This window comes from Artemia franciscana, chromosome 17 (assembly GCF_032884065.1).
Source record: "Artemia franciscana chromosome 17, ASM3288406v1, whole genome shotgun sequence".
Taxonomy (NCBI): domain Eukaryota; kingdom Metazoa; phylum Arthropoda; class Branchiopoda; order Anostraca; family Artemiidae; genus Artemia; species Artemia franciscana.
Window position 1 is genome coordinate 29,495,606 of NC_088879.1, and position 12,434 is coordinate 29,508,039.

Here is a 12,434-nt window from a genome sequence, read left to right on the forward strand (position 1 = left end):
GCTGTGCATGCTTTTTCTACACCCTACTTTTCAAAGCATTATTTTTCAACCTCCACCAAGAAGTTTGAATTTCCTTAAATACTTCCCAATTGCCTCTTTTTATGACTTTTCTTGTGACCGTTTCGGGAAAAACTAGTTTTCGTTCAGCCCCACATAGATTGCCAAACACAACATACTTTGGCGATATTTAATCCTTCATTCGCAAAATTTACCCTAGCCAACTCAATCATTCTAACAGTTTAGCCCTAGAAATTGGGATAGAAAGGAGTTTTTTGTAAGTGATACCCAATATAACAAGTAAAAATCTATTGACAGGTTGAATATTTGCTAAATTAAAACTTGTCAGAATAGATGGTGTAAATCAGGCGTGGGTAATCCACAGTCCGTAACCTACATGTGGCATGCAGTGATGCTACTTCTATTGCATAACATTCGGTCCGCTGTCATATGTGAAATTATAACATTATTTATAAAATAAGTAGTTTTATTAAGGATTATATAAAATTGAAAGACAAGACTTTAAACGTTTCAAACACATCGTGAAGGCAAAAAATCAGCCTACTTATCCTCTTACATGTTATAATTCTATTTATAACATATCTATGGTATAATCTATTTATTCAACAAAATATCCGGGGATTCAGTTCCATAAAAAATAAGCTTATTTCGACTATTATAAACCTTTCCTGTTTGTGTCGCCAAACTATTTAGAATTGACAACTAAATAGTAATTAAATTTCTAAAAATAAATGATTCCTATGTCTTGTCATAATTTGTAGAGCTTGGATAAGCGATCCAAATAAACAAGTAGAATACTAAAAGCCAACTTCTACTTTCCCTGGAATTGTAGAAATACCTTCCAACTTCTCTTTGTTGTGCTGGACACAAATGTGTTTAGTTTAAGAGAAACTCATATCATTAGGAAGTATAAATTTTGTTTTATTCGATCAAATGCAGCAGCAAATTCTTTTCAAAATTCAGGAATGGGTCGTCCCTAAGAACGTTCTACTATACTTGCTTGCGAAATTTCAAAAGTCACCTCAAGAGAAATGTCATTTGATCAGTTTTACAGCTCTTTGAATTTTCTGTGGTACAACCCGCTTTGATTGAAAAGTTAGCCGACGCAATTCCATTTTTTTTTCTCAATTGAATTTCATAATTACATCACAAATCACAATAGGCTTTCAACGTTAATTAGTCCCCTGGGAAAGATTCCTAATGGACCTAATGTTTGTCCTTGAGACCATCAGCTGACGTTCAGGCTCATAAAATTGATGTTTAACGTACCAAAACCCCTTAAGAAACAAGCAATTAAGATTTATATTTATGGGCCTACTACCGTGCATCACTATGAAAACTTTGTGTATTAATAACCGCGCGATAATGCTTGCTTTAACAATAATAGCTAGTGCCCAGAAATCTTATTATATATCTTTATAGTTGTAACCTCGGACAAATTTCTATTTCAATTTACTGATGATTGAAGTCTTGCTCAGGGGATCCAGTAAATTGAACACTGTTAAAAGCTTCACATTTTAAGTTAGTTTTATTTTATATTTGTTCAGACTTCTTGTAGTATGACCTGGAGTAACACTTAATTGCTCATCAGTTATTAGAGGAGTAGTTGACAATTTGTTTTATGGTGCGGGGGAGAACCTATGGCCTTAAATAAGTGTTTTTATTCAATATTTTCAAAATTTATTTGAGAAGTAATTCTAAGAAATTAAATAAATTATGTACTCCTATGAGTATAATATACATCCGGGCTCACTGTTTTTTGGAATAATATTCATTTTGGCGAATGTAGGATGAAGCATACAGTTTGGCTGCTAAGGGGATGAAAGCTCCTTTTTCGTTGCAGATACGATCGGTTACATGGAAGAATCACATTTGTTTGGAAATCGAATAATCAAAACAAGGGCAATCCCACACCTCAGATTTAGAAAAACTTTGGACTTCATATTAAAACGTTAGGAATTACAGAAAAGAAACTTTTTAACTGAAAACAAAAATTTTATTGACACTTAAAACGAAGAGAAATTATTGTGTACATGAAACCCCCCTTAATCCCTACTCTTCTTCCTAATGTTTAATGCCCTTTTCTTATTCTTAAGAAACATAACAATTGAGGAACGAGAAAAAAAGTGTTTTTCATAATATCTGAATAAAAGAAGGTATTTTTCGGTGCACATTTACTTTATAGTGAATTGAACCTCTACGTCACACAATTAAGAAATAAAAAAATTATCCATTTTTTTTTAAAAGCAAGGAGTGAATGAATCGGTTGCAATACCAAATTGGCTTCATTTGTTGCATTCAAAAATGCTTTCTGCGAAGAACTATTAAAACTTTGTCATACATAGGAGGGCGTTAGGCAAATGGGGAGGGGGGTTTACCCCTTCATATAAAAGATATGAAAATAATTTCTGTTCGTTTTAAACTTTAATGTTGCTCTTTACTTTCATCTTAACCACCTTTTTTTTTATCTAATCAATGCAAAAGTGCCAAAAGCCCATATATTCTGCTTCCCATTTTCATTACTTAAAAGTAATTATTGAACTGCCAAATAAACCTGAAAACAAATAATTTAATGCTGAGAAAAAGGAATCCACTAAAAGGTTTATTTGAGTTCTTTTAATTAATTTTAGGATTTTAGGCGGCAACACCAGGCAGCTTTTCTTCCTCTAAGACGATACTAATTTCCCTTTCTTATAACTTTTCAGCATTGAACTAAAACCCAGTTTAGGCTAGTACTATTTTATGCGCATTAGAGTAATTATGCGACTCCTTAATGCAAACTATTTCGGCATTATTTTTTTCAGGCTGTTGGAAGAAGCTTCATTCCCCCATATTGGGCACTAGGTTTCCAAATTTGCAGATGGGGATATGAAAATACAAGTGCGATACGTGCCGTTGTTGATAGAACCGCAGCAGCTGAAATTCCACACGTAAGAATGCCAAGTTTACATAAATACTTTATAGTTGCGGTTTACACTTTAGCAAATGTCAAGATATTGACTGAAGTGATGGCCTTGTCTAAACATACCTTAGAATGTGCATAGACAACAACTAACACCATTTTAAGAGGTCTTTACGGGTTATTTCATTTGGGTAGAATACAGATGTATTTTGTATACAAATTTTAGCGGTTAAGAGATAATATATATATATATATATATATATATATATATATATATATATATATATATATATATATCTATATATATAAAAATAAGTTGTCTGTCTGTGGATGTGTGGATGGATGTGTCAGGTGACGTCACCTGAAAAAACTGGATCAGGTGACGTCAAAACTGAAAAAACTAAAAAAAGGCAAAAACTACAAAAAAAACTAAAAACTAATAAAAAAAATAAAAAAGCTAAAAAACTAAAAAAACTATAAAGGTAAAAACCAATAAAAAACTAAAAAAAAAAACTGAAAAAACTAAAAAAAGGCAAAAACTACAAAAAAAACTAAAAACTAATAAAAAAAGTAAAAAAGCTAAAAAACTAAAAAAACTAAAAAAACTAAAAAAAGGTAAAAAACTAAAAAAAATAAAAAATAAAAAAAAACTAAAAAAAGGAAAAAACTGAAAAATAAGCTAAAATAAAGGTAAAAACCAATAAAAAACTAAAAAGAAAAAAAGGAAAAAACTAATAAATGACGACACTCAAAGAGAAAGCGACCAGGACAAAAGGAATGTTCGATTAGCAATCAACAAAGCACCGGGACACAGGGAGTATAAATGACGACCAGGACATAAGTAAAAAAAAAAAACTATCTATATATATAAAAATAAGTTGTCAAACTAAAAAAAGGCAAAAACTACAAAAAAACTAAAAACTAATAAAAAAGCTAAAAAACTAAAAAAACTAAAAAAAAGGCAAAAACTACAAAAAAAACTAAAAACTAATAAAAAAATAAAAAAGCTAAAAAACTAAAAAAACTAAAAAAACTAAAAAAAGGTAAAAAACTAAAAAAAACTAAAAACTAAAAAAAACTAAAAAAAAGGAAAAAACTGAAAAATAAGCTAAAATAAAGGTAAAAACCAATAAAAAACTAAAAAAAAACTGAAAAAACTAAAAAAAGGCAAAAACTACAAAAAAACTAAAAACTAATAAAAAAAGTAAAAAAGCTAAAAAACTAAAAAAACTAAAAAAACTAAAAAAACTAAAAAAAGGTAAAAAACTAAAAAAAATAAAAAATAAAAAAAAACTAAAAAAAAAGGAAAAAACTGAAAAATAAGCTAACATAAAGGTAAAAACCAATAAAAACTAAAAAGAAAAAAAGGAAAAAACTAAAAAAAATTTTCATCTAAAAAACTAAAAAAAACTAAAAAAGGTAAAAACTAAAAGAACTAAAAAAGAAAAAAATAAATGACGACACTCAAAGAGAAAGCGACCAGGACAAAAGGAATGTTCGATTAGCAATCAACAAAGCACCGGGACATAGGGAGTATAAATGACGACCAGGACATAAGTAAAAAAAAAATTAACAAAACTAAAAAGAAGGTAAAAACTACAAAAAAACTAAAAAGAAAAAAAAACTAAAAACTAATAAAAAAACTAAAAAATCTAAAAATCTAAATAAACTAAAAAAGAAAAAAAAAGGAAAAAAATAAAGGAGAAAAACAAAACTAAAAAACGAATGTATATACAGACCGGTACACCGGGATACAAATGACGACCGGGACACAGGGAATATAAATGACGACCGGGACACAGGGACACAACTACAACGGGGACACCGGGGGAAACAGGGGGATATAAATGACGACCGGGACAAAAAAACTAAAAAGAAAAAAAAACTAAAAACTAATAAAAAAACTAAAAAATCTAAAAATCTAAATAAGCTAAAAAAGAAAAAAAAAGGAAAAAAATAAAGGAGAAAAACAAAACTAAAAAACGAATGTATATACAGACCGGGACACCGGGATATAAATGACGACCGGGACACAGGGAATATAAATGACGACCGGGACACAGGGACACAACTACAACGGGGACACCGGAGGAAACAGGGGGATGTAAATGACGACCGGGACACCGGGACAGGGAATGGTCGATTAGCAATCACCATCAACAAAGCTCAAGGGCAATCATTAGAATCATGAGGTATAGATCTGAATACAGATTGTTTTCCCATGGACCATTATATGTTGCATGTTCAAGAGTCGGTAAACCTGACAATCTATTTATATGCAAAGACAATGGGACAGCAAAGAATGTTGTATATTCGCAAGTTTTACGTAGTTAAAACCATATATATATATATCTATCTATATTCACAGGTGGGACATAGGGACACAACTACAATGGCGCGTAACTATTATGGCGCGTAACGACTTACGCGCGCGGGGGGGCTTGGGGGGGGCGCGAAGCGCCCCCACCAACTAGGTGTTGGGGTGGCGCGAAGCGCCACCCCAACAGCTAGTATATATATATATATATATATATATATCGATGTTGACACCATCGATCTTCGATGTCAGTGTAGGCAATAAGAGCCTCAAACCGGTTGCTAAGTGGTAGCTCAAAATCAGCTTTGACCTGTGGACTCAGTAGTTTTGATACATTAAACCGATGGGTTTTTATCTTCTTTTCGTGGGTGCTTAGTCTTTGACTGAATTCACAGATGATAAGAAAGTGATCCGTTGATTAAGCCTGTATTTGAGCCTCTGTAGTCTCTTGCATACATAAATGAGCTCATCCATCGTCTGCTGACGAGGAAATGGTCAATCCGGGCTTTAATGACCCCGTTATTAGATGTCCAGGTCACAAGCTGTTGCTTCTTATGCTCGAACCGGCCGTTAATCAGATATAGGTTACTGTATTTGGCATGCTGTAGCAACCTGTCGCCGTTCGGGCATCCATATTAATTCTATGGCTTCTGATCACTCCTTCAGTGTTTGTATCTGGTTTACCGAGCTTTTGGTCAGAGTCACCACCGACAAAAAATATGTCGGGTCCTTGGATGGATCGAACATTCTCTGCAGCTCAAAGTAGAATGCTTATTTAGCGTCGTCAGGGCTGTCTCTGATAGGTGCGTTAACGGACAGTATAGTCACATTAATAATTCTTCCTTTTAGTCTTAGGGTAGAGATTACTGCTGAAGCTGGTTGCCAAGAGATGACAGAGGGTGCAGAAATTTCTAGTGGTGACAGCTCCTTTAATTAATTGTAAAAGCTCCTTCAACAACCTTCGACTGCTTGTATTGTCTTAATGAAGGATTGTTTTTTTTTTTTTTTACCTTATAAAGTTTAACATGATTTTAAAATTCTGTTTAGTTTAATTCTAAAGTGAGAATAAGTTCAATACTTTTAAAAAAGGATAATGACAAAAACGAAATTCTAAATTAAATAAAAATTGAATCTGTCAGACAAATTGAGAGCAGGTGAATTTTTTTAAACTCACAGCCACCGTTAATTAGTCTTCACTATTAGAAACTATGAATATACTTATCCTATTGTTGCAAAAATAGCTCCTGTCAAAGTATTTTAAATGTCATGATATTTATTTATTCTTCAAATAATTAATTTTGTGTTTTAAAGGATGTACAGTATGGCGATATCGATATTATGGATAGGGCATTGGACTTTACAATAAGTCCAATAAACTTCCCGGATCTACCAGACTACGTGAAAGAAATTAAATCAAGGGGACTGAAGTTTGCAACAATATTGGTAAGTCTTTTAATTTCTACCAAACTTTGACATAATTCTATTACAAGACAGAAAATGAAAAATTTAGGGCTGTTTGAAAAATATAAGAAGAGGCTTATAAACATTACTTGTATTTCATTTTTACAAGCTTGTTGATGTAACATTGTCTAAAATATGAAAAGGAGCACAAATGTAGTAGCTAAATGAGTAAGGCCCCCTCAAAAAATAGAAACAAAAAAAAAGGTTACAATGTTTTTGTCACAGAAATGACACAAGGTTTTACACTTTAACAGGTTTTACATCCAAATTTGAAAGTTTGTTTAATAATTTCAAATTGCCATGGGTTTACCTGGAAATAGGTGCCCAGAAAAGTGGGTGCTTGTATACTCTCGCTTAGAATAACATGAGAAAACTACTACTACTACTACCAACTCACCTTAGCACCAAGCCGCCTTAGGCCAACTCAGATACGCACACTCCACCTCCATCGCAATCTACTCAAAGCTTCCCTCTTTACACCCTCCAGGAAAGTAGCCACTTCCTTTGAATTTTTCTTTACAATATCCTCCCATCCGAAACCAGGATGACGTTCTTTCCATTTAGCCACACAGGTTTGGCCGAAAAAAATTAATCTTCGGCAATGTGTCGAATGTCGAAACGAGCTCCTAACCATATTTCCTATGTTAATCGCAGCAATTTTATTCTCACACATAGCGCTAATCCCTTTAATTTATTTGTTTGCTGTACAATTAAAGGATATGACCCTCGCTAAAGATATTCTATCAACAGAATCATACGATAGTTCGTAATTTACAAAACGTAATTTGACAACTCAGGTACTTTTGAATAGTTGACCTAAGAGCGAAAATTTGGTCGGCACATCATTTACCTGTTCTAAAATGCTCACTTCTCTTCTATTAAAACCTTGTCTACCTAATCTCTTATTCTAAAAGTATCATATTAACAAGTAATTTTCTACATACAGAGACTAGTATAATGCCTCAATAATTAAAACTCTCAATCTTATCACCTTTTTTTCACACTGGTTCAATTAAGGTCTTCCTATAATCGCTAGATACTTCCCTTTATTTCAAAAACTATATTCATAATCTTCAATAGCTTATTTCTAACCTTGGAGCCACCATAATTCAGGAACTCATTTACCACACTATCAGTACCCAGAGCCTTATTACTTTTTAATGTTTTTATTACTGTCACCAATTCTTCCTCACAAAAAATATTTTCTTTCAGGTCCAAGAAATCACAAACTTTTTCATTCTCCTCTATATCTTCTTCTACAACTCTATATCAGTTTACCTTCTCTAAATGCTCTTCCCATTTCTCTTTATCTCTTTCCTTGTCACTACTTTTGCCCCATTACTATCTTAAACTGGGAATATACCAGATCGACTACTCCCTCTCAGTTTATTGCCAGTACAATATTTTACTTCTATATCGTCTAGCTCCATCTTCCAGATCCTTGTTAACTCCATGGCCTCAACTTCGTACATCCTTTGTTTTAATTTTTATTTTTTCTCCACTTTCTTCAAATTTCTCTTGTTTTTTTTTTTATAATCTATCACCCAGATAATTTCTTACAAGCCCCTGCTCTTCTCTATGAAACATAAAACTTTTTTGATAATATTCTTGGCTGCGGTCCTAGCTTCCTTCCTTAAGACGCCAAAAGCAACTTCACAGAGTGTTTTCCTAAAATTATTCCATCCATCTTCCACACTACAAAATTTTGAAATCTCCAGTTTAGTATTCAAATGTTTCTCTCAAATTCTCATCCTTGAGTCTACTAATATCATAACTTCCTAGGAGGTAGCTATCCTTCCCAAACTTCAACTTTAAATTAACCCTAGACACTTTTAAATGGTGATCTCTAATTTTAACATCAATAGCAAAACTTCTATATACGCTAGTATCTAGTAATGATCCTTTCAGTCTTTGGTCTATGATAAAATAATCAATAAGGTGTGCTGTCTTATCATCACGTGAATACAATCTTAACGTATGAGCCATTTTATGACCAAACACAGTTTTAGTTATACTTAGATTTGTTATGCCTACAAAATTGCAAAAGTCTTAAGCCATTAGTGTTTTCTTGTCTTGGGCTAAATCTAACTAGGCTAGGATACAATTTATCCCTATTTCTGTCAACCTGAGTGTTAAAATATTGTAGTAAAAACACGATGTTTCTACCTGGGACCCTGTCTATTTGCTCTTGAAATAGTAAATAAAATTCATCTTTATAAAAAAATTGAAATTTTAATCTATACTGAAAATTGAACGTATTTCCTGAGGAAACAATGTTACTGGTAAAAATTTGTCATACATATGTTATCTATCAATAGTGTTGGTTTTATCAAATCACAATTTATTTTCATTACTTTTGAAAGATGTATAACAATACGGATTTAAAAATAACTTTAATCTTTCCTATATAGCCCGAAAATTCAGCATAGTAAAATAGCGATGGATTAGGTTAATTGAATGTAAAGCGTAGCAGTCATAAATATGTATTCACCCCAGTATTTACAATTACCAAAAATCTCTTGATCACAAACTGTAAATTAGGAGCAAATTGGCCCAATAGTAATCACAAACGAAAGAATATATAGGAATTTTGAGAACCAAAAATGCACCAACTGATTTTGCATTTTATGCTGATTTACAATATTGAAAAATTAAACAACTTAAATTTTACCTGTCAAAAGCTACGGGCCTGAGAAAATTTACTTGATTTTTGACCATAGGGAAACATTCCTAAGAGTTGGAGGATCTTAAAGTAAATCATACCAACGTAATCCTTTTATCAGGCACCTCATCTTTACTTATTATATGTGAAATGTAAATTTCTATTTAAGAATCAAAATCTTACGTGCACAAAACACTTATATACAAAATCACCATCACCGGTGATAAAGTGATTTATAACTGATTAAGCCCGGGTTAGAAACAACTAAGATTTGCAATCTTATATTTTTTTAAAACTACTGAGCCATAAATTGACCATAGTAAAAGGAATAATCCTTAACTAAATTTACAATTTAGCACCTATAATCGGCCACTTTACTTATGCAACGTTGATTTTATTCTACAAATCACAAAGATATTGGAACTTTATTCTTTATTTTTGGGGCTTGAGCGGGTATAGTTGGAACTTCTTTAAGAATGCTTATTCGAGCAGAATTAGGTCAACCAGGTACCCTGATTGGTGACAAACAAGTATATAATGTTATTATGACAGCTGATGCGTTTATTATAATTTTTTTCATGGTTATACCAATCTTGATTGGGGGATTTGGTAACTGAATGGTACCCATTATATTAGGGGCCCGGATATAGCTTTCCCTCGATTAAATAACTTAAGATTTTGAATAATTCCACCATCTTTAACTCTTCTCTTAGCCAGATCTATAGTTGAAAGAGGTACAGGAACTGGATGAACAGTATATCCTCCTCTTTCCTTGGCCATTGCCCACGCCGGGAGTTTCTTCTATTTTAGGAGCTGTGAATCTTATCACTACTATCATTAATATACGGCCTCAATCAATATTTATCGATCGTATACCTCTTTTCGTTTGGGCAGTGGGAATTAAGGCCGTTCTTCTCCTCTTATCGCTTCCAGTCCTAGCGGGGGCTATTACTATATTATTAACTGATCATAACTTAAATACTTCTTTCTTTGATCCCGCGGGTGGTGGAGACCCCATCCTTTATCAGCATTTATTTTGATTTTTTGGGCATCCTGAAATATATTTTAATTTTACCTGGATTTGGAATAGTGTCCCATATTATTAGCCAAGAAAGAGGTAAGAAGGAAGCGTGTGGTACATTAGGTATGATCTATGCTATACTTGCTATTGGTATTCTTGGTTTTGTTGTTTGGGCCCATCATATATTCACTGTGGGAATGGCTGTGGATTCTCGAGCACATTTTACTGCTGCAACTATAATCATTGCAATTCCTACGGGAATTAAGATTTTTAGATGAATCCGGACCTTACACGGGACACGACTCACTATAACTCCCTCTATACTGTGGGCCCTAGGATTCGTATTTTTATTCACTGTGGGAGGACTTACAGGGGTTGTACTATCAAACTCCAGAATTGATATTATTCTCCATGATACTTATTATGTCGTTGCCCATTTCCACTATGTCCTATCAATGGGTGCTGTCTTTGCTGTTATAGGAGGATTTGTACATTGATTTCCTAATAAATGAAATTGGAGATCTTTTTAGCTGTAAAAAAGGGCTTGTGTGTCATTCCAACCCTGATTGTAAGCTGAAAAGAATTTAGGTTGACCCATGTAAATTTTTTTGTTTAAAGTTACGAGGGATCTTGAGACACAAACCACTTTGTACACAGTATAATGATTATAGTTCAGTGCCTGAGCTTGCATACATTTAGTCTGTTGAAAGAAATTGGTTAGGACAATGGTAACGGAAATTTTTCTCTGATGGGAGCGTACTGTGAACAATTGCTCACTTCCTCAGACAATTGCTCTTTCATTTTGGCCAAATCATCTAAGCCCTTTATGTATTTAATTTGAGGTTCGATTGCTTTTATCCGATCATATGACTCTTGTAAAACACTATAGCAATAGTATATATTTTTATTGATGATCAATCCCTGTCACCAACATTTCACCTTAATTTTGAAGTATTTTAATCAAAAGTGCCATTTTCCTTCTCGTTGATGGGCCACACAGAAAGCTCTTAAATGTGGTTATAGTCTTATAGACAATCTATGAATGCGTGTTTTCTGTGTGCGATCTCATGCAGTGAAAATTAAAAACTGAGTTAAAATCGAGTCGTTTATTATATTTAATATATTTACATACATAATTTCTTAATAACAATAAAAAACGTTTGCATAACTAGAAAAAAACTTTAATAGAACTTAGATTATAAAACAACAACAACTTGTATATTTAAACCAAAAGTACACATAGTACAAAGAAAAATCTGCTCTATATATAAAACTGCGTTGGCATCTTCCCCCCCCCCTCTTATTTGGTAACCACCCTTGCAGCAAAAAGCCACAGCCATCCCCCCTTCTGTGCCACTAGGGTCCCCAACTTTTGGAAATTGTTAATGAATTTTACTCACACCCATACCCTCATGATGACGGACACTCTTTTCTCGGTCGCAAGTTAAGTATTGCCCAACGGGAAAGATTCTAACAACATTTCTACAAGCATAAACCTTGATGGAAATGGTACTCATGGCAACTTTTTCAATATTCACTCTAATTTTCCTATAGTTTAACGAGCGAACTGTCAACATTTTCGCTCTAGAATTGTAGTTTTAACAGTACATTTTCTATAAAGGTCCATGTCAAACTTCTTTTCCACATAGCGTGTGAGTACGCCCTTACTAAATTTTTGAAGAAAAAAAAAATGATTGGAAAAGAAGCGTAGTTAGAGTCGGCAATAATTCGACCATATTGTTCGGAAGCGATCAGAACGTCACAACAGCTTCTATTTTAAACACTTTCGCACATTTTAGCATAGGGCGAAACTAGAATGAGTTATTGAATTTCTCTTTGGACCTTTTATATCGCTTACCAACTATTCTTGATAAAAGTGTCATCAATGGTTTTCAAATAAATGTTTGACTGAATTTGAGGGCTCTGTAAATCTTTTAAACATTAAAACCGTTGTCGCGCATCCATGTTAACGTCACATGTTGTACGACAATATGTTTTTTTTTGGTTGAAGGTTGGTAATAAGGCTATGTTTTGAAGATGTCAAATTTATTTC

General features: G+C 33.1%; 1 protein-coding gene and 1 long non-coding RNA gene across 2 annotated transcripts in view; both read left to right on the forward strand.

Moving 5' to 3' along the window:
- The window catches only part of LOC136037533 (sucrase-isomaltase, intestinal-like), a 215,458-nt gene that overhangs the window by 132,874 nt on the left and 70,150 nt on the right, over positions 1-12,434 (forward strand). The window contains exons 26-27 of the mRNA XM_065720255.1: positions 2,823-2,948; positions 6,549-6,680. Coding sequence (XP_065576327.1) covers positions 2,823-2,948; positions 6,549-6,680 — 258 coding nt within the window. The remainder of the gene's footprint in view (positions 1-2,822; positions 2,949-6,548; positions 6,681-12,434) is intronic.
- Positions 3,212-4,953, forward strand: LOC136038123 (uncharacterized). Its single transcript, XR_010620132.1, has 2 exons — positions 3,212-3,402; positions 4,040-4,953. It is a non-coding gene; the product is annotated as an uncharacterized LOC136038123 (long non-coding RNA).